The following is a 25,026-nucleotide window of genomic DNA, read 5'->3' on the forward strand; positions in this document are numbered from 1 at the left end:
TTACAATAATTTCTATGGGTGCAAATAACCCCTAGAATAACTTTGGCACCTGTTTTTTTGGGAGGGTTTTTTAGAGCAAATGAGATTACTAAATAACACAAAAACATTTAAACGTTAGAGAAAATGTATTGAATTAAAAGTATATTGTTTCTCCATAAGTTTGAACATAAAAAATTGATCATTATCAATGTTGTTTATTATAGCAGCCTTTTTTATGAAGGGTGGCAATAATTCTAGAGTCCACTTTGCCATAGGTATCTTTTCTGCTTTCAAGTTCAAGCAGATGCCTCCAAGCTCATTGGACCACGCTTCATCCTACAACAAGACAGTGATCTAACATACTAATGTACAGTTTTTGGCTTGAAACATACAAATTATCCTTGAAGTATTTCAACTGACCTAAAGCCAATCTAAAATGTAATATGCTGGAGAGAAAACAAGGCAATTAGCCGCCAAAACAAGCGGGAGCTGAAGTCGGCTGCAGTATAGGCCTGGCAGAGCATCACCATTACCACATGATGAAACAAACATAGAAATATATAAAAATGCTGTTAAATAAAATATTTATTTAACACTTTATTTATTTGGATGTGTGCACTTTAACCACATGTGAATTGAGTACAAATCTGAAATTGTGGAGTATAGAGCCACATCAAGTAAAAGTATGTTGACTGAAAAATAGTTCATCATTCTTTTAGTTGTTATTCCGTGTTTATTCACTCCGCAAAGGCAATGGAGGAATCATTTGAAATGCTCTGGAATCTATACAGGCTGTTGGAAAACAAAAACAAAAACAAAAATAGGGCTCTCTGATGTAGCTCTGGCTAGAATGACATTTCGAAATGTCAAATAGTCAATGATCCCAGCAGGTGTATGGAAATTCAATCTAAACATGTCGGGCTGTTGTCGTTATATAAGCTGACTGGCAGCTCTTTGTTTGCCTCTTTGGGTATTTTAGGCTCCTGTTTTGGCAGCAGAGCTGTGTGAAGAAATAGCTGTGAATTTAGCAATTTACACAAAATATAATCTCGGAGAAAAACAAAAATAGTGCTCAGTCCAAAGGGACGTCAGGTTGTGCGTTTAGGTCTGGCTTCATAAAGGTAGTGATATCAGCTATGAGCAACCAAACAATCAAATACCTTAGCATTCTGAGTTCAAACTAATGAAGCTAAGCATCTTGCGCTCTGTGTGGCTTGTGACCTCGAGACAATGCGGTTTGAAGATCGCCTTCTGGCTGCTGGGGGGCGTTGTTGTAGCTGCGTTTCTTCAATATACATGGGCGATTGAAATAAACAGGGTACAATTGGCCATGAAAATTTGGAGAAAATGGGCGGGGGTGCGGTGGGGGTGGGGAAATGAATGAATAGGACCTGGAAGGTTGGTGGTTCAATCCCCTTGTGTAACTGTTGGGCCCTCCTGCAAGGCCCTTAACCCTGTATTATGTATATACTCTCATGTATATACTTCTACTATATATATATATATATATATATATATATATATATATATATATATATATATATATATATATATATTACATTTACAGCTCTCTACAGTGTGAACTTTAATGTACTTTCCCATTCGGCATTCATTCTTAGCTTCATATCGACAAAGACAGCCCATACGCCATTTTAAGGGCTTTTTCAAAACTGTGTGATCTCGTCGGCGTACATTTCTGAGTCACCATGGAAACGATCAGGCCTTGCAATTTAAAGCTGCCAATTTTCTCCATTGTCATTGTAGCTGGATAGCCACTGTCATTGCTATATAAGGAGTGGTCCCTTACAGCTCCTAGGGCTTATTCTCACAAAACACTTGTATTACAGCCACTCCAGGAGTGCAGCATCGGGGAGTGATGAACCAGACTGAACCAGCTTGAAATGATCCTGTGCGCGTCTTACATAATGCATTTTTAAGTTTATTATGCAAGTTGTGTGTGTGTGTGTAAGCCAATTTGGAACATGGTTTATTCGAACCAATCTATCTCACAATCAAGTGATATATGCTGCATTTCATGACGAATTGATATTCACTGCAGTGAGCAGCTATTGTAGCAAAATTAACTCATCAATAAATCAAGATTCCATGAAATATGTCAAATATTAAGCAGGGTAATTCCATTCGCAATGATTTTTGCCGTAGTGCACCTTTTAAAAGTGCAACATGTTATTAGATTTGCTGAGGGATTGCATGTCAGTCACCACTGTAAATGGGCCACAGCGAACTGCAGGTTATTTTGAATTTATGAGCCGAATGAACTGTTTACAATCTGGAAAATAAACATCTGCTGTTGCTTTCAGCCTGCTCATCCAAATACATTTCCATCTGGAATATTAAATATAATGGCACAAAATATAATATTCGATATGCGGGCAATTACAGTAATATTTATGTGAATTGAAGATAGAATGTGTGCAATATAAACAATGGTTCATTGTTGATTCAAGTGCATGTGGATCCAGTCAATGCAAAGGCAACTAAAAACAGCAAATTGGTTGCTGGGACATTTGCTGTTTCAAGCTAAGCTTAATAATTGGTATCATATTTGTGTGACTCATATATCAGCATTTATTTTTAATTATTTTGGTGGTACGTTGCCGACATCTCTAGAGAAACACTAGAGGTGCGCAGCAGGCTTTGTCTGCAGACAGCAGGGTCTCTCTCTGATGGTCTAATCAGACTGGACTGGGCTGTTAATAGGTTTCCTGATTCTCTTTGCCTTTTTGGCGCAAGGCTCATCCAGTCTCTCATTCTGATAATAAGGTCTGTTATCCTTATCATGATTGGATCCTGTGTTCCACACCTGCCCTGAAGAGCTAATAAATAATCTTTAAATGTGCCTGAAATTTCAGCCTTATCGTACCTCTAATGAGCCTCGGTTTCATATAATAAATGCGTTGGGGAAATCGGGGACACTTGTAGCATGTTTTGCTACAACATATAACTCAATGAGTGTTTATGGTAGAGCTCTCAAACTTTGATATAAGCTACCCATTTTTTTCTGCTACAAATACTAGTCATTTGGACATCATCTACAATATCGCAGAATGCATGAGTTAATATAAAATCCAAGGAGTGCCACTGTTACAGCCTACCCCACTACTGGGGCGAGTTGTAACAGGAACAGAAAATACTACTATTACCTTTACACAGGAACTTGCGCATAGGCCAAAAGTACATTCTTTTCAATAACACAAATGAAAAGAAAAGACTTTTATTCTTAAACATGTAATATAACATATTTCTAACATAATTTGAAAACAAAATCAGTTTCTTTATAATGTCACCCTTTTTTATATACGCATAAGTGTGTGTGCGTGTGCGCACGTGTGTGTGCAGGTATATACCACGATACCAGCTGTTTTCCTGGCTGGTGAATTTATTCTGCCCTGGTTCTGCCTTCCCTGGTCAAAAGCATGTCCATTCAGTGGCTAAACACAGAGAAAATGATTAATTGAACCCTTTCAGTTGAACCCTTTGTACACATTACAATGTGAGCTAGCAGATACACTATGGAGAGAGTCTTACAAAAATGTTTACATAATGTATTTATGAATGCATTATAGAATGCAAAATAATAAACATCGGACATCTAAATTATACACACTGTTCCTTTGAGGAAACAATTGTGCGTTTCAGTTCTATTTTCTGGTTGCTTTTGTGAAAACTGACAGTGAAAATCAGTAATCACACAGAAAATCTAGCACATTTACTGCTACATAAACTGGCCTTTAAAATCAATCTAGTGTAGTGGTTAAGGTGCTTGACTGGGTCCCGCAAAGGTCGGTAGTTTGATCCCCGGTGTAGCCACTATAAGATCCGCACCGCCATTGGGCCCTTGAGCAAGGCCCTTAACCCTGCATTGCTCCAGGGGAGGATTGTCTCCTGCTTAGTCTAATCAACTGTACGTCGCTCTGGATAAGATGCCAAATGCCAATAATGTAATGTAATGTAATGCAATGTAATGTAATATTGTTTGCTAGAGCAATCACACATCTCTTGCTTTTTTAATTATGTTGAATGACCTCACTGAAACAGTGTAAATAAATAGGCATATTTGAGAGTGCTATTAAATTGTGTGTACAAGATGCAGGTGCAAGAGCAGAGTCACAGGAAGCTCTCACATTCAAAATGTGATTCAGTTCAGTCAGAACAGGCAGCACAAATGTCTATTCTCAACAAAGCTTGAATCTATTGATCGTACCACACTTGAAAATAATCACATAGAGAAATGACACAAAGGAAGATCTATGAAGAATTTCAATTCCATTGATTGGTCAGACAAAGGCACTTTAGAATTCATTCAGGGTCATAACATTTTGCTACATGCTACAATTCATTTTTTGGATTTTATGTTTATGCTTGAATAAAAATACATTAAAAATGCAATACAGATTCATACATTTTCATGGTAAAATGCAGCCATTCAGTAAAAGTCAAGTGCAAATGTGAATTCTGAAGCAGTGTTTGCAAATGTCATTGTGACCTTTCTTGAGAGATGTGAAACTTTTTGTAATCACGAATAACAGTTGGTTGAATAACTACATTGTGACTTTATTTGCAAAGAGATTATTTGTAATTCTCCACTTGAAAATGATTTCTTTTTGGACTAATCTTATTTTTGAGATTAGTCCAAATCCTGAACTGAAAGTACTGTAGATTTTTATGGAAATGCGCACTTCATCATACTGATCAACTCTATGATAGTTCATTTTCCGGAATAACAGAGTTTCTACCATGAATGTGTAATGATAAAATGGTGCATCCAGGTCTTAATGAGTCTGATGTTCAGCGTCCATGGCCAATGGCCAGAGTGTGAGTGTAGTTTGTAGGCCGTGCAGTGTTTTGGCCTGGCTGTATTCTACAGTGCATGTGTCTCCAGTGTTTCTATGCGACTGGAGACACAGCCCTGTTGGAATAACATCCACGGCCCATACCTTCTCCTGCTGTTACTTTCATACTTTCAGTCTTCAGTCTTCATTAGCCTTAATGAGAACTCCTGCTCCGGTGTTATTAAGCCAATAGATCTTTTAGTATAAAAGATCTAATTAATTACCCGATATGAAATGATTAAAACACTTTAAGTCAGATCGGACCTTTGCTTTTGCACTAATATGTATGGCTGACACACAGACTGGCCAATTAACATGCAGGGCCCGTTCCACAGCCTCCACACCAATCACAAGCGTAAAAATAGATAAGTAACCATTAAAACGAAGCATATCATTCCTCTCAGTTGTTTGCACACACGGTTCATTTATACCTTGACAGCAATCAAGCTGAAAGGAAATATCAGCCCACTTGAATTATCCCAGAGTTCCTCATTTAGATTCTGTGCTGTGTTCGGCAGGCTCTCTCAGTGGTCTTGAATCGGATGAGCATGAGGGCAAATGAGATTTTTGTCTGAAGTCTTGTTGCATCGAATCAATCAAACATCATATGTGATCAGTAAAGGTCTTCATAATTTGGTTAAAAATGCAGGAGGTGCACTATAAAACAAGAAGCCTGCTGGCACTCGTTGGACAGGGTTCAGTGCCGGGTACACTGTGTGTCCCCGGTGACATCTTTGACCCTTTGCATGTAAATTCAGTCTTGAACACTTTTATTGCTCCAACTCAAATCCAGCATTTTCCATTTTCATTTTTTTCAGGAGAAGGCACACATTACTAATTAGCCTTGTTGCTTAATGTGTGCTCGTTTCCGCAGTACTTGGCCCAGACCGGCAGATCAGCAGTTTTTGTGTTGTGGGGTTTTTATTTTAAGTTGCCGCTGAAAAGTGGCGGGCTGTGAAGCTGTCACTCAGTTTTACTTACTTTTTTTGATTTGAACTTATTGTTTTAGTTTATTATTTTCCCCCCTGAACCTGTGAGGGGGAATGTTATAATTTATTTTGTATTGGTGTGGGCTCTCTCTCTCCATGTGCCAGGGCACACACACGGCGTGTGACATTGTAATAAATACCCTTTATCCCTGGTAGCTTGCACCCCTAAATATTTGCCCTACAATGTCACCTGCTTCATCATTATTTTCACACTGGGAAAAAATTTAGAAGAAGAGTTTTAAACCTACAGGTAACGGATGAATAGAGTGCTGTAGTGCCCTCTGTGTGTCTCTGTCTCTGGTTATATTCTGACGTGCTGGTCTTTGTGCAGTACAGAAGCTTGTTATATTCTGACGTGCTGGTCTTTGTGCAGTACAGAAGCTTGTTATATTCTGACGTGCTGGTCTTTGTGCAGTACAGAAGCTTGTCTCTGGTTATATTCTGACGTGCTGGTCTTTGTGCAGTACAGAAGCTTGTTATATTCTGACATGCTGGCCTTTGTGCAGTAGAGAAGCTTGTTATATTCTGACGTGCTGGTCTTTGTGCAGTACAGAAGCTTGTTATATTCTGATGTGCTGGTCTTTGTGCAGTACAGAAGCTTGTTATATTCTGACGTACTGGTCTTTGTGCAGTACAGAAGCTTGTCTCTGGTTATATTCTGACGTGCTGGTCGTACAGAAGCTTGTCTCTGGTTATATTCTGATGTGCTGGTCTTTGTGCAGAACAGAGGCTTGTCTCTGGTTATATTCTGACGTGCTGGTCTTTGTGCAGTACAGAAGCTTGTCTCTGGTTATATTCTGACGTGCTGGTCGTACAGAAGCTTGTCTCTGGTTATATTCTGACGTGCTGGTCTTTGTGCAGTACAGAAGCTTGTTATATTCTGACGTGCTGGTCTTTGTGCAGTACAGAAGCTTGTTATATTCTGACGTGCTGGTCTTTGTGCAGTACAGAAGCTTGTTATATTCTGACATGCTGGCCTTTGTGCAGTAGAGAAGCTTGTTATATTCTGACGTGCTGGTCTTTGTGCAGTACAGAAGCTTGTTATATTCTGATGTGCTGGTCTTTGTGCAGTACAGAAGCTTGTTATATTCTGACGTACTGGTCTTTGTGCAGTACAGAAGCTTGTCTCTGGTTATATTCTGACGTGCTGGTCGTACAGAAGCTTGTCTCTGGTTATATTCTGATGTGCTGGTCTTTGTGCAGAACAGAGGCTTGTCTCTGGTTATATTCTGACGTGCTGGTCTTTGTGCAGTACAGAAGCTTGTCTCTGGTTATATTCTGACGTGCTGGTCGTACAGAAGCTTGTCTCTGGTTATATTCTGACGTGCTGGTCTTTGTGCAGTACAGAAGCTTGTCTCTGGTTATATTCTGACGTGCTGGTCTTTGTGCAGTACAGAAGCTTGTCTCTGGTTATATTCTGACGTGCTGGTCTTTGTGCAGTACAGAAGCTTGTCTCTGGTTATATTCTGACGTGCTGGTCTTTGTGCAGTACAGAAGCTTGTCTCTGGTTATATTCTGACGTGCTGGTCGTTGTGCAGAACAGAAGCTGAAGTGCACTGTGGTTTCCATCGCAGTTCAGCGGATACGGATAATGTGGATGTCTTTAGTACTGCAGGTTGGCAGTATCCCCATCCCACTCACTTTAGTGCCAAACAAACAAAGGTGGTATAGTGAGGCAGAGTTTTTACATTACATTACATTATTGGCATTTGGCAGATGCTCTCACCCAGAGCGACGTACAGTTGATTAGACTAAGCAGGAGACAGTCCTCCCCTGGAGCAATGCAGGGTTAAGGGCCTTGCTCAAGGGCCCAATGGCTGAGCGGATCTTATTGTGGCGACACTGGGGATCAAACCCACTGCCCTCACAGGCTCCAGTCATGTGCCTTAACCTCTTCGCTACAGGCCGCCCCTACTTTACTTCTGTAAAAGCCCAAAACCTCAATGCAGTTTTGTTAGTTATCTTTTCTTATTGTAAAGATGATGCACATTTCAACAGTACATATATTACTACATATGATGGAGCTTTTGCACATGAGAAACATTTTTGGAAGCTTTGTAGTGTAGTAATAAAGAATTGATGCTTTGTGATTTACCATTTCTGCACATTGCAGTCAAGGTAATAATTATGTGATTTCAGAAATTATATTGCTTTTCTGCATGCATTAACATTAATAATGAAATGTAATTTAATATGCAAATTTAATATGCAAATAAATGCATTTAATTTGTGCATTGATCTTGATGAAGAATAAGTTGATGACAGTTGGATTGTCTGTGATTTGTGTCTGGAAACATTGCAGAGATTTGCCTTTGATCCTGTGAATACCTCATTGAAGCTCATAGGGTATTCAAAGTGTCCATTCAATTAATTTGCACATGTAATTGTATGCATATATTAAACAAATAATGAACATGCTGTATACTAGCGAGTGCATACTGCAGGGCTTGAAAGGTAAATGTATGAAGGAAAAACAAGCGATTAAGCAGCTTAGCTATTGAGGGATGCTTTATATGGTCTGAATGCGTGGACGCATTAATGTTGACAACAATAATTGTGTCCATTTTTAATGTGTGCAAGCTGAAGGTTATTGCAGAACTACGTTTAATCTGAGGCTAAGAGCAAGTCATAAGTTTAGTACTCCACTGCAATTAGGAGTGCAGTAGTCAAACAGAACTATAGGTAAGTTGGCAGGAGAACAGTGTACCAGTCACTGGGGACCAATGACAAGTCATGGCATTACAGAGGAGAGCTGTGAATTGGCAGATATGATCTGATCTGGAATAAAGGCAGAGATGGGTGCTGATTGATAATTGATAAACTATGTCTAGCATGGAAAGTTGGATCACCAAACCGGAGACATTCAACAAGAATAATGAACTGCATGCCGGAAAGAGGTGTTCAAGGAGGACAAGACGAGGAAGATGCAGCCTAAATCAGGCATGAGGGCAATGATTGAAAAATAGTATGAGTGATTATTAAAATAGAAAATAAGTGTTGAGGCCAAACTGCACCTCCTCAGTAGGTTCGGTCAGGCGTAATTGAATTGTAAAATATTGATTAAAAACAAACTCAATACTGAGTAACACTTTATCACAGAGTCTGCAGGAGTACATGTACTGTATGTTCAGACTGACAGGGGATCCCCAGCATACCGCAAATTAACTTTACAGATGACACACAGCTTCTTATAGGTGAAACGGTTCTCTGTCTTACTTATTTGGGCACAAACTTCCGCACAAACACCTCACACACTCTAGACAAACACAGTTCTTCTGAGGCCTTGGCTCTAATTCAGTTGCTCCCAGGCTGCTCTCCCAACCTCCCTCCACAAGATATTTTTAAGCAGTAGATCACCGTTTTTCTCCTAACTGGGCCTCTTCGTCAGAACTCTGGTCTGCATGACACTAATTGTCTCATCTCAGCCCCCGTACTTGCCGTTACATTAAGCTTGTTATATTCAAGAATATAATTCCGGGTACTTATACAGGAGGATATGCAGCATATATGATCACTTATACAAAATCTCACTCAGTGAGCATTTTATTAGGTATTTATGAGACATATGTTTTAGACGTATTGGTCTTCTGCTGCTGTTGAGAGATGCTCTTCTGCATGCAACATTACGTGTGGTTATTTGCGTTACTGTCACCTTCCTGCCAGCTTAGACCTGTCTGGCCCTTGACCTCTGTCCTCTCTCATTAGCAACATATGTTTTTCCATTATTTCAATACCTGCAGTACGGTGTAGCTATTGAAAGAATGGAGATGGCCTGAGCCTCACCAGTGAGGCGTGAGTGGTTTGGTGAGATGGCTGTGGAATGTGGGTGGGTGTATTTTGTGTGCGTGTTTACTCTTAGAGTGTAAAATAGTTTGTGATATCTCTGTGCGTGCGTGCCTGTCTATGTAGGAGTGTGAAGGGTGCTGTGTATGTGTCTGTTCTTGTATATAAATGGCTGTTTGTATGTGTGTGGGTGTTTGTTCGTTTGTATTATTGTGTTGCTCCAAGTTTCATTAAACAAATACATATTTGCCTAAAATGTTCGCCACATTTCCGAAGAAGGGACTAAAGCTATATTTGTCATATTAGAAATACGGCTACGATTTATTTAGACAGTTCTGCTTTAAATATGCAAAGGTACAATATTTCTGGGGGGGATGGTAATGCATATGGAGTTGTTGCAGTTTATATTCAAAGCCATATCCCGGCAAAAGTGAGGGTTGATCAAGAACGGTAATTGAAATGTTATGCCTACTAGTGGATTTACCTCATATTAAACCAATGAATATTTTATGCCGCTACAGACCACCACATACGTGAGATATTGGACCTGTCTCTGGGACTGCTACTTTCCAAACTGTCCATTTAAAAACAACAAAAAGTTATTTCTATAGCAGATGCATGTAATTTGTCCACTAGAATAGACTCATAAGTGATGAGTATAACATCAGTATATATATGTACTGATAATATTTTTAATCTACAATCTATTACAATGGCATTTAGTGACCATAAATTGCATGTACTTACAATTGTAAAGAAAACTAAATCCTGTAAGGCAGGAACGAAAAAAAAAAATATATATAGTTCAAATCCAATGTTTCATTGCATGTGGTGCGTGTAAAAACAGGCTCTCGGATTTCAGTGTGTTTCTGTGGAACCCTTCAACCTAACCAGTATACAGTACTTTTGCCTAGCAGCATGATGTGATGACATCTATAATTTTTCACATTTTTTCCCAGGATGCCCTTCTCAAGTTGGCCTCTGTGACCGAGAGCAGCTCTTTGCAAGATGCCATCAAAGACGCACTTCAGGCTGTGCTTTCCAAAGTGGTACGTGCCTCTTGTAATAACTCACAATTTTCTCTGGTGCTTACTGATCATTGTTCTTTGGATGTGAATGCTTGCGCGTTTTAAGAGGGACTTACCAAACTGATGACTGCAACGGCCGTAACCCTCATCTACGCATACGTACTGTACATATCCAGCCGACTTGACTGTTGATGCTCCCTGCACAAATGGCTCAGAATTCAGCAGCCAAGCTCCTCGTTAACACCAGCCGATTTTAGCTGGCTCCTTGCCAAACGGCAGACTATGTGACAGAGCTTTCTCTGGGATGGCACTCAGACTCTGGAACTTGCTCCCTGCAGTTGAAGAAGTGCTTTATAAGCCACTTCTTCAGGCTGGCCGAGGAGCAATTTCCCCCCACGCTTTTCCTTTCACCCACCTGTCCCCTTCTGCTCAGTCTAAATTCCGTTTCTGCCCAGTCCACTTTTTGCAACATTGTGAAGCTTCTGCGGGTCCATTAAGTGCTATACGACTTGAATGTATTATTATTATTATTATTATTATTATTATTATTATTATTTGGTTTTTGTTATGATTATATGAATATGTTAATATGTAAATATGATTATATTTAATGTTCCATATTGCTGTTCAGCATGGGTTTACAGAAGTTCTCTAGTGTGTTTCAGCACTTAATTCAAGTCTTGATTGAGTCATTGTTCTGCCAGCAGCCGTTGCCCTCGGTTTCATTCGTGACACCAGAGGCTCTCTGTCTCGGTTTCGCAGTCGCCACACTGACACCAATTCTTGTTCCCACTTCCCTGCTCCCTGTTAGCTCCGGCTGCCTCGCCCCCCGCTGTCTGTCTCTCTCGCTCACGCAATCCTTCCTTTGTAAATTCCGGTTGAAAACTGTAAGGTTGTATTTCTTCAAAATCGAAAAGCTCGTCTCGTCCTAAAACTCGCCAAAGTCAGAGCTGTCCGCCATATCGCTCAGGCTAGCCAAGTTAGGTTACGTGATATTTGTATGGTAACGTTACCGTATTTTTGCGGGAGTGTCATTCCCAATACATCCGCTTTACCTCCCGGTATGCAATCTGCCTTAGTGTTTGACTCTCCAACACGCGGCTTGCTTTATTTGTCCGCTTTTTTTTGTTGCTTTTGTAGAGCAATCAGGAGCCCTTCCTGAGAAAGAAAATTTAATATTTAATTTAACTCCACTTAATACTTTGACACATGCTGTTTTGCATAACTCATTTCCATTAAATGACTGGGGGATTTAGCAAAGTTGCAAACATGTATTCCTTTATTTTAAGACTTGTTTATCTGTTAAAACAGTACCTTTAGAAAACACATGTTGTGCAATAATTGTAATGCAATAATATTACTTATCACAACAACAGCACTACTACTACTACCACCATGACTATTACTACTACTTCTACTACGAAAAATAATATTAATGTAAAAATAATACAAAGAATAATAATATTAGTTATAATAATAATAATAATAATAATAATAATAATAATAATAATAATAATACATGTACAACACACAATAAATAGGATACCTTATCATTTTTTGGTGTACCTCTTTTGTCAGGTAACAAATGTGAACATAATTGTGAATATCCTAACTGTTTATGTTTAGACGAATGTAACTGGTCTGTCTTTCTCTCTCAGGAAGATGTTTTTATCTACCTTCTCAATGTGGAAAGCGGTCACCTCCTGTGTGAGTCCCTGCCCCATGAGTTGCTTAATGAAGAAAGAGTCAGGTAAGGGCTGTGATCACGCTGATGGTGCACTCTCATCCCCTGCAACTGTGACGATAAATAAATGCGGCACAATTATCTATTTGATCAGATTGGCCACATCACACCTGAACACTCACCCTGACATTTTAACAATCCTGAATATGCATCCATCTGACATGGCATGAATCTGAAAACATAACAAGCGAAACATTTAGCTTGGTGAAATACATGTGAAGGTTCCAAATTTGTTGCAATGTTACCTTTGCTATTTGGATACGTCTGTAACATTAGTAGGAATAATATGTAATAGAAATAGTAATAATTATGTAACTGTCACACTCCGTGGTCCCGTCATAGCGTTTTGTGTTTTCTACCTGTTGTTTTCTTGTCCTAGTTCATTTTCCGTAGTTCTGTCCTCCACCTGTTTCTCGTTGCCTGTTTTCCTGCACTCGTCATTTCTGTTAATTTGTGTGTTTTCCTTGTTACTTTGCCAGATTGTTATGTGTTCTGCCCGTTCATCCTAGCGTTTCTCTGCCTGCCTGTTTCGTGTTTTCACCTCCTCCGTGTACCTGCACTTCTGTTCTTTGGATTGCCCTTCCGCTGTATATTTGATTACCTGTTACCGGACTTTGATTGAATTTTTGGATTTCGACTTTCGGATCATGTTCTGTGTTGTACTGTACCTTTGCCTGTGTGGACTGCCTTATTGGTTTTGGAACATTGCTTGTGACCGTGACAATGTACTGGACTATCTCTGCTATGTCTATTTGTCCAGTGTTTGATCTTGTGCCTGTGACCGCTACTATGAGCTTAATTACCTTTGTCATTCCCGTCTGCCCGCATTCGACCACTGTCTGCCTGATTTGCCTGTCGCTGAATAAAGACACTTATTCTGCCTGCATCTGGGTTGCAACTGGTTCTTCGGGCCCGGCACCTGACAGTAACATTACGGTACTTATACATGTCAACTTGAATAATATCCATTTGGAACATTGATCATTTTGGAGTTCCCCGTGCCTATGCAATCACTATTGGGTACTTTAGGGGAGCCCACAGGAATGGGGGTTCAGGATCGACAAAAACTTTGATAAACAGCCTACATCTGGCCATGATGTGTTGCATGCAATTTATCATGTACCTAGACTGACACTCAGAGGAGGATTTATTTAGTATTGATGGGTTGATTGATTTATTGATCAGTTGTATAATCCCTGGCTGGGACCTTGTAGTTGAATTAGAAGTTAACACGTTCTTATTTTCCTTGTTGTATGAATGCACAGATTCACAGTCCCTACAAACCTCTTCCTCCCTTTAGCTGTCTTTCTCCCCCTCTTCTCTCTCTCCTTCTCCTTTGTCTGTTATTCTTCCTTTCTTTTTCTTTTCTCACACACCATTCCTACTTCTGCTGTATTTCTTAAAAGAATACACAGGGCCTATTTACTTGGCCTTGCATTGAATACAACAGAAAAAGCATATCTAAATTCGCTGCTTCATTATCTTCGACCATTCCCACGGCTGTGTTGGGGACAGACTCACAGCCATGCAGCGTGTCTCGATGAAGACAGTGCAGTGTACAGAAGGTGAAAGACGGTCAGCAGTCAGATTTTACACTCGCCCCATAATTCATAAACAATAACACCGCCGTAAGCTCGAGCATGCGGCTGAGCATCTTATCCAGAAATGTGATCTTCTCTGTGACTTACGGTTATGACAGCGTCGCCGGTGTCTTTCTGTGTGTTTTTCTGCCCGTCGGTCTGTGACTGATGAGTTTGTTCAATTCATCGGATTAATTCATGTAATGTAATTGATGTGCTTGGATTTCCTTGGATTTCCTGTAATATAAAATGCGGCTCGCAATCTATTTCAGGATTGTCACCAGAGACAATTTCCAATAATACCGTGTATAGTGTTCTAAATTTGACTCTAGGGTTTGGCGCGGTTGACTTTTTGAGGGAACGCCGGCTGGAGGAAACTTTAGACAAGCTGTAATTGCGGAGTCGGTCCTCTGCACTGGGGCTCCTTTAGACTCTGATGTGTTCCAGTTTGGATCCTGGATCCTGAGGTTATATTATTCCACAATGAATTTGTCTGTGATAAGACGGCGATATCCTGAGGTCTAACTTAAGGTCTTTCACGTTTTTCACGTTTTGTGATCTCATTCTGTGAAGAGATTAAAAGTATGTTCTGAGTAAAAATGGCATCCTTCGGTTCAGTATAATTGATTAGTCAATAATAGTTAGTGTTAACATGTTCGACCCATCAAGTGAAAAATTGCTCATGTTTTCACTGGACTGTGTCGCGTATATCTGTTTTGTATGATGAATAGGCTGGAATAGAGTAGAGTAGTGACATAATCACTGTAAAAAAGAGAAAGAGATCCAATTTGAGTTGCCCTGTGTTGGGAAGGTGGTTACATTACCGGTCAACCTCCTCCATTTTCTGATGGATCTGGTTTACTCAACTCTAGAAGTACATTTAAAAGAGAAGGGCTGCAAAACAAATAAAAGTCAGGCACCACACATAAAGAAATAAGGCATCAAAAGCCAGATCTTCTCCAACAAGTTGCATATCACTCTTAGTTAACGTATGCAAGTACTGTGCAGTCCGTAAGTATTTGGACAGTGGTACAATTTCTGTTCTTTTGGCCCTGTGTTCATGCACATTTGATTTGCAATGAATGAAGGAACGGATATGAGGTTAAAATGCAGACTGTCACCTTCAATTTTACAACCATATTGGGTGTTCTGTGTGTGAATTACATCCCTTTTTACGTGTAGTCCTTTCCGTTTTAGGGGACCAAAAGTAATCGGACAGTTGGCTTCTCGACTGTTTCTGATTAGTCATGTGCATTAGTGCATTAGTCATTAGTGCATTCAATCACTTTCCCGGTGCAGGTATAAGAAAGCCTTCAATACCTTGTCTTGATTCTAGGCTTTTGATTGCCTTTGGAGTCTATTATTGCTGATTGTCGGCATGAGGACCAGAGTTGTGGCACTGATAGTCAGAGAAGCCGTTATGAGGCTGAGAAATGAGAAAAAAACAGGCCATTGGACAAACAACAGGCTGAACAAAATCAACTGTTTGATCTCTCTCTCTCTCTGTCTCTCTCTCTCTCCCTCTCTCTGTCTCTCTCTCTCAGAGATGTTATCTCACAGCAGCAGAGGGTTCAGTGTGACGGTCTGTCTCCATCGAAGCTGCAGGAGGAAGAGAGGAGTAGTCTGGCATCGCCCCTGCCCCCCGACAAACAAGGTTATTGCATTTCTGTCTGTCCAGTTTGCCCGCTGTACACATCAGTGGACATGTCCGTGCCTGTGCTGGTGCTGGACAGAGAGATATCGCTCGCTGCGAGGGTGCGTTAGAGGCAGCGAGGAGGAGGAGGAAGGTGGGGAAGAGGGAGAGGATGAATCAGGATGGGGTGAAGCATACTTTTGCGTACAGGTATATTTTTACCCCTTAAGCCAGCTTGAAATACTGCATGTATTTTTCATGACGCAGAGTAGCAGCATCGCATTCTGCAGTAAAGTATTTTTTGTTTTTTGTTTTTTGTTTTTTTTTTAACTCTGTGAGGAGTTCAGATTCGCATTTACATTACATGTCCTATTGGATTCGATTCCTCCCGAACTCACCTGCTATCCCTCTCTTCCCAGTGTTGATTATTCCACTCATGGACCAGGACAAAAGCAAAGTCATTGCCCTGCTTTTGGTAAGCACACAGGCCACCGTGAATCTCTTGTCAATTGAGCAAGCAAACTGAAGGCTGTCATGAGAAACCTGTCAGTCTGAAAACAGAAGAAGAATACAGTGTCCTAGCAGAGTAGCTGTCCATTAACCCTTGTGTTGTCACAGCAGAGAAAACCCCCTAAATGATCTTTTTTCAACTTGAAATTTGATGACAAAGTTTGTGATGAGTGAGGGGTTGTTTCTTCGTGCAAAATAGATTTGGGGTTAGTGACAAGGGGAGCATACAGAATGTTAAGACTACACAAGGTCTAAGCAACCCCTCTCAGTATGAGATGTAAGACACTGAAAGAAACTAGAATTTTATCAGCGAAGATGCTGTCAGTTCAGGCCCTCCTCCAGGGATCCCTTGTTGGTACTGTCTCATTAACTGCCGCTGAAGCATCAGATAGATTGTGTCTGTGGCTAGTGCTAATGGGGCTGAGAGAGAGAAAGAGTGTGAGACAGAGAGGGGGAGAGAGAGAGAGAGAGAAAGAAAGAGAGTGTGTGAGACAGAGAGAGAGAAGGAGAGTGTGAGACAGAGAGAAAGAGAGTGTGTGAGACAGAGAGAGAGAGAAAGAGTGTGTGAGACAGAGAGAGAGAGAGAGAGAGCGTGAGAGAGAAAGAGTGAGAACGTCACCTTACTCCGAGGTGGCTCATGATTCAATAAAGGATGGGTTTCTATGACAACATGCAGCCATAGCAAAACAGAGTTCAAGATTGACATTTCTGCTGATGGCTTGCAGACCCAGGGGACTACTTACAGATGAGAACACTTCGACTTTTTTCTTTCTTTTTTCTGTGCCTCACAGGTGTGCTGCAAACAGCTGACTGAAGTAGAAGAACAGAAACTCGACATCCTGGAGAAACATGTAATGAGAGCAGTCATTCCTCATCGCTGTAAATGAATTCACAGCAAAAACACACACAGCTGACCTGTAACTTGTTCTCTGCCTGCAGTGCGGAGGCAGGTTATTGTGAAGATATGAAATCACATTTTGTATTATCAAAACATTTATTTATTTACCAGCGTTCAAACACTGGAATGGTAAACAAAAAGTGGAAATGCTATCATAAAGTATTGTAATAGGGTGTTGGGTCACCATATGTGGGCAGTAGGGTTTGTATGCACTGTGCCATGGAGTCTTGAAGCATCTGGAGTACTGCAGGAAGAATATAACACCACTCTTACATGAAAAAAGTCAATCAACTTTCTCTTGAGGACGATGGAAAAGTAACATCACATCGTGATTGACGTTACCATTGTCAGATAAAGATATGAGTGGAAAAAAAACCATGGCAGCAAAATGCAGCAATCCCACTGTTTTTGACCACTGCTTGTGTGTATGCAGTATACACCGATGACCCAAAACATTATGAACACCTGCCTAATATGCTGTTGGTCCTCTGCGTACTACCAAAACAGCTCTGTGGTATCTGGCGTTAACAGCAGATTCTTTAAGTCCTGTAAGCCACCGTGGACCGGACTTCCAGCATATCCCACAGATTTGGAGGCCAGGGTAACACCTTAAACTCTTCGTCATGTTCCTCAAACTATATCTGAACAATGTATGTCCCTCCTCGGACCGCTGTCAGTAGGTACTCACCACTGTTGACCGGGAGTGCTCCACAAGCCTTGCCGTGCCGTTATGGAGATGCCCCATTGCCAAAGTCATTCAGGTCTTTATGTCTGCCCATTTCTTCTGTATCCAATACGTCAACTACGAGAACCAAGAGTTCACTTGCCATCTAATATATCCCAGACCATGACATACGCCATTGTTACAAGATAATCAACATTATTCACTTCATCTGTGAGTGGTCATAATGTTTTGGCTCATCGGTGTATATACTGTATGTATATGATGTTGCATTATGATTTTGGTGAGCCTATTGTTTGGCCTATGTCTCAGACTGCTTTTTTTTTTATTTCCCAGCCTCATAATGGCTTCTTTAACTGTCAGTGGCATTAAATAGTCCTCATATAGACAAATGCCAATAACAGACACCAAAGATTAACAAAGCCTTCAATCTCTTATCCCTGCACTATGGAAGCTATTCTATGTTGGCATTTCAGGCTGCTAAGGGGACTGCCCCACCTTACATACAATCCATGATCACTCCCTACTCCCCAGCTAGACCACTCCGGTCTGCCAGCTCTGGTCGCCTTATGGTTCCCTCTCTACGTGCACCTGGTGGTCGAGCTGCACGTTCACGCCTGTTTTCCGTTCTGGTTCCTCAGTGGTGGAATGACTTGCCTACCACTGTCAGGACAGCAGAATCCCTCCCCCTATTTTGACGCAGACTCAAAACCCACCTTTTCAAAGTCTACCTTAGTCCTCCCTCCCGATTTCCCCCGCCCCTCCTTTCTGTTATCCCTATCCTTGTCTAACCCCCCCTCAAAAAGAAAAAAAAAAAAAAATTGCACTTATGATGACGACTATGTTTAGAACAGCATTCTTTGTGTATTTTCCGAGTTCTGGATGTGATCCTTTGACTTATGGTAGAACCTATGCACTTGTAAGTCGCTTTGGATTAAAAGCGTCTGCCAAATGACAAAAATGTAAATGTAAATGTAAACACATATTTGTCCAAATTGTTATCGCACCCTGAAATGGGGGGACTATGTGTAAAAGGGGCTGCAATTCCTACTCGTTTCATTGGATACAGACAAAAACAACCTTTGAACTGTGACCTCTGTATTCGTACCAGGTTACTGTGGCCTGCAGGAGAGTCCAGCAGTTGCAGAGGGGTGCTCAGAGTCCGCTCGGATCTCCTGGCCCGTTCGCCAGGCATTCGGTCAATTCCCTGACCGTAACAGACACAACCGCGCCTGATGGGAACTACAGCGCGCTTGACTGCAAGATCCTGCAACTGTGTGGTATGGGAGTATGGCTATTCCTTTAATAGGCTAGTCATGAGGCCAACTGTTTGCAACAGCCAGTATAGCGGCATGTGCGTTCATTTAAATTTTCTGTCTAAATTTAGCAAACAATAAAGCTGTTTTTCATTTCATTAACCTCAATTATATCAGCTAATATGCTATGTGCATGTCAGTGAGCTAAATTCATAACAAACACTCGGTTCAGATAACTGCTAATGACCATTCATTTCTCCCCAGGAGAGTTATATGACCTGGATGCTTCCTCACTCCAGCTAAAAGTCATCCACTATGTAAGTGCTCCGTCTACACAGAGAGAGATAGAGAGAACGAGAAAGGGAGGAGAGGAGAGTAGCCCATAGTCCTACCAATAGGTCCTGCCAACATGAATGCCATACCATAGATGGAGACACTCGGCTAGCGTCAGAAGGTTGGAACTGATGACATTTCTGTCCCTTTTTGGTAACACATTCGTACGGTTGCTTCCTTATGCCACTATCCCATTTTTCCTCCTGTTAGAGGATTAAAGATTTTTGTGTTAAAACATTGCTACCAGACCATTGTAAATCCCTTCCTATCATTGGAACAGGCTCGCTGACATGTTGACTCACCCTCTGCCTGTGTCTATAGTCCTTGAATTCGGGTTTCAAAATATGCAGTTGACGGCCCGACACTGTTACGAAACAATGTATAACTGTACAATAATTCAAGCTCATTGGTGGAAAATTGGTTCTAATTGCCACAGCCAATGGCGGTTACAGAGAAGGGGGAGGGATAAACAGTGTTGTGGTTTGAAGGTTATTCCTCTCTTGACTGTTAGAAATTTGAAATTACTTATTGTACCTTTAAATGTAATAGTCAATAATCTTATTACCTGATTGCTAACATCTACATATATGTATACTGTGTGTATGCTCCTGTGCTACACTGTAGCATGGTTACATTATATAATATCCCACTGCTTTGTGCAAATAGAGATAAAATAGTTAAAGACAGACAGTCACCACCCCCCTCTTTGATAGAGTCCCAGAGTGCAGGGTCTGACTGACAGCTACTAATGTAATACTGTTTCATCCCCGCCTGCCTCAGCACTCCACATTTTCTCACCCTCATGGTACCACACATCTCCCCTGTGTGCAAATGGATTATTCAGGAGGTTTTTCCAATATAAGCAGGCAATTACATGATCAAGTCACTGATATTAATGCCATATGCTTGTGTGGGACTCGTAGATATGCTGTGAAGTTTACAGATAAATTGTCTGTGCCTGTGCTGTTTTGTAAGGGGTGGTATTGCAAGGTAGTCCGTATGAAAGTTAGATGCTCACGGGCTGAAACGAGTTGCTGCATGGTAGTGTTTTATCAGAAGTGGCCCAGAGCATGTTTCACACACTGCTTGTTCTTCAACAACCACGTTAGTGTTATTCAGTCAGGGATGAGATTCGCACAGGCAATGCAAACTATGAAACACGATGCAAGCTCACAAATCTACTGAAGTCTGGGTTAATGGTAAACTTCAATTTCATGAAGGCTAATTATTTTAGGGCATGTCTGACTGTAACCTTTTGCTGAGGCAATCCTGTGAAACTGTGACAATATTTTGAGAATGTTCGAGAGATCTGCACAGTCCAATATGTCTATTTGTCATAAGAGCTATTTGTTTGAGATTGTGCTTGCTTTAGCAATATGGAGAGAGTATTTCCAGTGTGTTACAGCGTGAAAGGCTTCTATTCTCTGAGCGGGGCAGTGGTTTTCCTGCAGTCAGCATCATGTGTGTGTTATTTTCCTATTGATTTTTCTCCCCTAAAAATGTGAGAAGACTCTAATGGAAAGCCCTGGGCATGAGCAATTTACTGCTGTCCTGCTGAGCGCCGATCCATCGCATTTCAGCTGCCAGTTTGCCGTTTCATGATGAAGGCTTTTAACACCAACTGTCTCCTCATGCATGTTCCCCGCTTCAGCTTCTCTCTTGTTTGTGAAAGCAGTGGGGTACGAAGAGGGCTACTCTCCAGAGGAAAGGGAATGTTGATGTTGTGCTTTCTGTTCATTTGAGCTAATGAGCTAATGACATACGAGCACAGCTCTCCCTGGTACCTCCCGGTCATCTGATATCATGGTTTCTGTGCCTGTAAATTGCTGCTGTACATCGTGAGATGTTTGCTAAAGCTTGGCCGCCCTGCAAAGGCTAAACCATGGCATCTAGCAATAGGTGCTAGCTAGGCTGAGCCCCAAGCTAATCCATTCCTTTAGATGACTGTATTTGCTTGAACTATATGAACCATCCTACCTGAGCTTGAGTGGCTCGCAGCCGTTAAAGACCAGAGTCACTCCTTTCTGGACTGCCATTTTGTCCCCCCCTCATAGACGGTCCAGCAGTCAATGATCTCTGCAGGCTTCCCGGCAGTCATTCCGTGGGGAGGAGCACAGTAAATATCAGCCAAGGCGTTGGATTCAGCTCAGGCTAATGGTGTTTTCACTGGTCTGCCTGCTGTGAGCATGTCTCCTGCTTCTCTGCTTTTTCATCTGTGGAGGACCACGAGCACTTCTGACCACACCATCCCCCAGTATCGCCCGAAGCTACCTCGTGATAACACAACCCAAACTTATTTTCCTGACTTGAGGTGGCCTTTCTGAGAGTACCTGGAGCTAAAAGAACATTAGGGTGAATCATCGAAGCTCAGAATTCCCTGTTCGGTGGGATTTAGAAAAGGGCATGTTTGTGTTTGATGGTTTTTCGGCATGGCATCAGGCCCGTCTCTTTTTTTCCCTGCAGGTTTTAAAAACATAATTAAATCATCAAATACCTCATCTTTTTGTGTTGTCTCCCCTGAGTGTGGACCTGAGGGTGGTGTTTGTTTTCAGACAGCAGCACGCATGGTGTAGCCATGACTCATATTAGTGCGAATTAATTTCCCACAGCTTGGTGCCACAGATTGCAAATCTTGCTCACTGTGGAGCTCAGTGCCCATTTCCTGTTTACAATGATGAGGGCCTAGCTATTCTTGAAGGAACGCAGGACGTCTATTGCGTATCAATGACCCTTTGAATCAAGTATTATAATAAAGTTTGATTGATCTGTTAGTGTAAATGAGTGCTTCATTGTAGTTTATTGGTCATCTGTTGGTAAGTTGGGTAGTTGATGCATTGATTGAGTGGTTCATTACGTGAAGGATTGACACATTGATGAGTTGACTGATCATTAATTTACCGGTCTCTCCATAGCTACAACAGGAGACACAATCACTTTGCTGTTGTCTGCTGCTGGTCTCCGAAGACAACCAACAGCTCTTCTGTCAGGTACTGTAGCCATATCATGAAAACAAAGCCTGTTTTCTGTCACCCCAGGCTTCAGTAATGGCAGTGCCACTTCTGTTCTCTCCTCTCCTCGTACTGATGGTAAAATATGTGTCTGTAATGTAATCAGTGATTTTTTTATTTTTCCAGGTAGTGGGCGACAAGGTGCTGGAGGAAGAAATCGGCTTTCCTGTAAGTTGCATCAGGTTGGAGTGTTGAGATGTAAAAAAATATTTTAATTTGTTTGAATGAGATGCGATTCACCAGCTTAAAGGTGCAATAGGTAAGATTTCTGTGTTAAAACATAGACCATTGTAAATCCCTTCCTATCATTGAAAAAGGCTTGCTGACATGTTAACTCACCCTCTGCCTGTGTTTATAGTCCTTAAATTCGGGTGTCAAAATATACAGTTGACACTCTGTACCAAAACATTGTATAACTGTACAATAATTCAAGCTCATTGGTTGAAAATTGGTTCTAATTGCCACAGTGCCACAATGGCATTTCAACGTCAGCGCATTTACAGAGACGAGGGAAGGATAAACAGTGTTGTGGTTTGAAGGTGTTTGTTGCTGCTGTTCCTCTCTTGACGGTTAGAAGTCCGAAATGACCTGTTGTACCTCTTCCTCCTCAGCGTGAGCACACTAGGGGCTGTCCTGTAACGTGGAGCCCTACTGTGGTCTCTAATTGGCCAGTCACTCCTGTTTATGATGTGTTAATGGCTGATAATTGGGCTCCTGCCCCTTTCAATCACTTGTGGATGGCTTGTAATTGGGTAGCTTCCCACTCTGGCTGGGGGCCATGATGAGATTAGTCTCCATCAGCAGCCGTACGCTTGGGGGGGGGGGGAGTCGCGTGAAAACACGGTGGGTGGGATCGCCGATGGGTGACAGTTCCGGGGAGTCTTTGACCTCCTCTCTCTCCCTCCCGCAGCTGACTGTCCGATGAACGTCTGACTGACGGACGGGTGATTTAGTGAACAGAGAATGGAGTCAATTTCACAGAGCGCGCCGTTTAATTTGTGTTGTGTTTCGCAGTTAACATTCGGCCACCTCGGCCAGGCGGTGGAGAAGAAGAAATCTGTCACTTTGCAAGAAGTCAGTGCAGTAAGTCTATAAAAGCCGGCGCATCTCAATATCTGTGTCCCTTCTCCTGCCGACTCGTTCTTTCCCTCAAACTCCTCCTCCCTTTTCCCCTAGCACACGTTACAGTAGGGGGGGGGGGGGGGGGGGTTAAATGGTAAATGGCAGGCATTTATAAAGCGCCTTTATCCAAAGCGCTGTACAATTGATGCTTCTCCATTCACCCATTCATACACCGACGGCAATTGGCTGCCATGCAAGGCAGGTAGTTCCTAGTTCCTCTCATACTCCCAGCCAATATTCTGCCATTAATCCATTTGTATAAAATGCACTGTAATTGTGATAAGATAATGGGAATGTGTGGCCAGGCAGACATAATGTTATCAGAGACAATCGGATAAATATTTCAAACATTATTCACGGTAGTAGACAGCAGACAGATCTATGCATATACTGTTGATAACTTCAGTGCACAGGGCTTGCCTTGAAGCACTTAATCGCTAATCACCTAATCTTACGGCCCGACCCCTAATGTCATCTCTCTCGTCCTTTACGTCAGGAGGAGCACCTGCAGCTGAACAGCCTGCTGGGATTTGAGGCGAGCTCCATGATGTGTGTGCCGGTGGTGAGCCGGGCCACCTCGCAGGTCGTGGCCCTGGCCTGTGCGTTCAACAAGAGGGGCGGAGAGAAGTGAGCGGGGGAAGAGGGGGGGTCTGTCACACGTTACATTACATTACAGACGCTTCTTATCCACAGCGACGTACAGTTGATTAGGCTAAGCAGGAGACAATCCTCCCCTGGAGCAGTGCAGGGTTAAGGGTCTTGCTCAAGGGCCCGACGGCTGTGCGGATCTTATTGTGGCTACGCCGGGGATCGAACCACCGACCTTGCGTGTCAGCTACACCAGGGATCGGACCACCAACCTCGCGTGTCAGCACTTCATGTGTATTTTACTAGTTATGGATGTGATGCTTTGACTTGTGGGAGAACCTATGCACTTGTAAGTCGCATTGGATTAAAAGCGTCTGCCAAATGGCTAAAATGTAAAATGTGTCCCAGTCGTGTACCTTAACCACTACGCTACAGGCCGCCCTACACACACACACACTCACTTCTCCTCAGAATGCTGCCTATGAAGCTCGATGCAGTTGGTGTGGAGGTGATTCTGTGGCTGGTTAGTGCAGCGATGAGAGGATGCTTGCTGTGTGCGCTGGCTGGCTGGTCACTGGGGGGGTCGGTCAGGGTGGTTTCACAGGCCCCCACGCCTGTCAGGGTCTCGTACCACACAGTGATTTTTTTTTTGCCTTTAAAAGTAGTCCCTGGGATATGCTGTATGTCACGTGCAAACAGGGCGAATGCTGAGCAACTGCAAACATGAATGTGAATCTTTAATCCCCTCCTATGCTGAAATAGCTCGAGCATCGACACACATTACTGGAAGTAAACGAAGCTGGCCGCAAGACAGGGGATAGCCAACGTCTGCAAAACAAAATGAAAATAGCCAGTTTTATGTATTTTGTAGTATCTTGTAGAAGATAATACAGATGTTATTCAGGAGAGCCATCAGCACAATATCATCAACTGAAGAGGTTTTCTTTTCATAAATGTTATGCCAGAATGATTTTAGAATGTAAAAAATATATATATCCTATATCTAGCTAGCTAGCTGTAATAAACATAATAATCAATAA

General features: G+C 41.9%; 1 protein-coding gene across 1 annotated transcript in view; it reads left to right on the top strand.

Annotated features, from left to right (window-relative positions):
- LOC133132081 (cGMP-dependent 3',5'-cyclic phosphodiesterase-like) overlaps positions 1 to 25,026 on the top strand; it is a 75,670-nt gene that overhangs the window by 33,944 nt on the left and 16,700 nt on the right. The window contains exons 3-13 of the mRNA XM_061247225.1: positions 10,564 to 10,653; positions 12,291 to 12,382; positions 15,501 to 15,610; positions 16,009 to 16,064; positions 16,891 to 16,950; positions 18,791 to 18,959; positions 19,200 to 19,252; positions 22,181 to 22,255; positions 22,403 to 22,444; positions 23,291 to 23,359; positions 23,895 to 24,025. Of these exons, the coding sequence (XP_061103209.1) occupies positions 10,564 to 10,653; positions 12,291 to 12,382; positions 15,501 to 15,610; positions 16,009 to 16,064; positions 16,891 to 16,950; positions 18,791 to 18,959; positions 19,200 to 19,252; positions 22,181 to 22,255; positions 22,403 to 22,444; positions 23,291 to 23,359; positions 23,895 to 24,025 (947 nt within the window). The remainder of the gene's footprint in view (positions 1 to 10,563; positions 10,654 to 12,290; positions 12,383 to 15,500; positions 15,611 to 16,008; positions 16,065 to 16,890; positions 16,951 to 18,790; positions 18,960 to 19,199; positions 19,253 to 22,180; positions 22,256 to 22,402; positions 22,445 to 23,290; positions 23,360 to 23,894; positions 24,026 to 25,026) is intronic.

The sequence above is a fragment of the Conger conger genome, chromosome 7, assembly GCF_963514075.1.
Source record: "Conger conger chromosome 7, fConCon1.1, whole genome shotgun sequence".
NCBI classification, from domain to species: domain Eukaryota; kingdom Metazoa; phylum Chordata; class Actinopteri; order Anguilliformes; family Congridae; genus Conger; species Conger conger.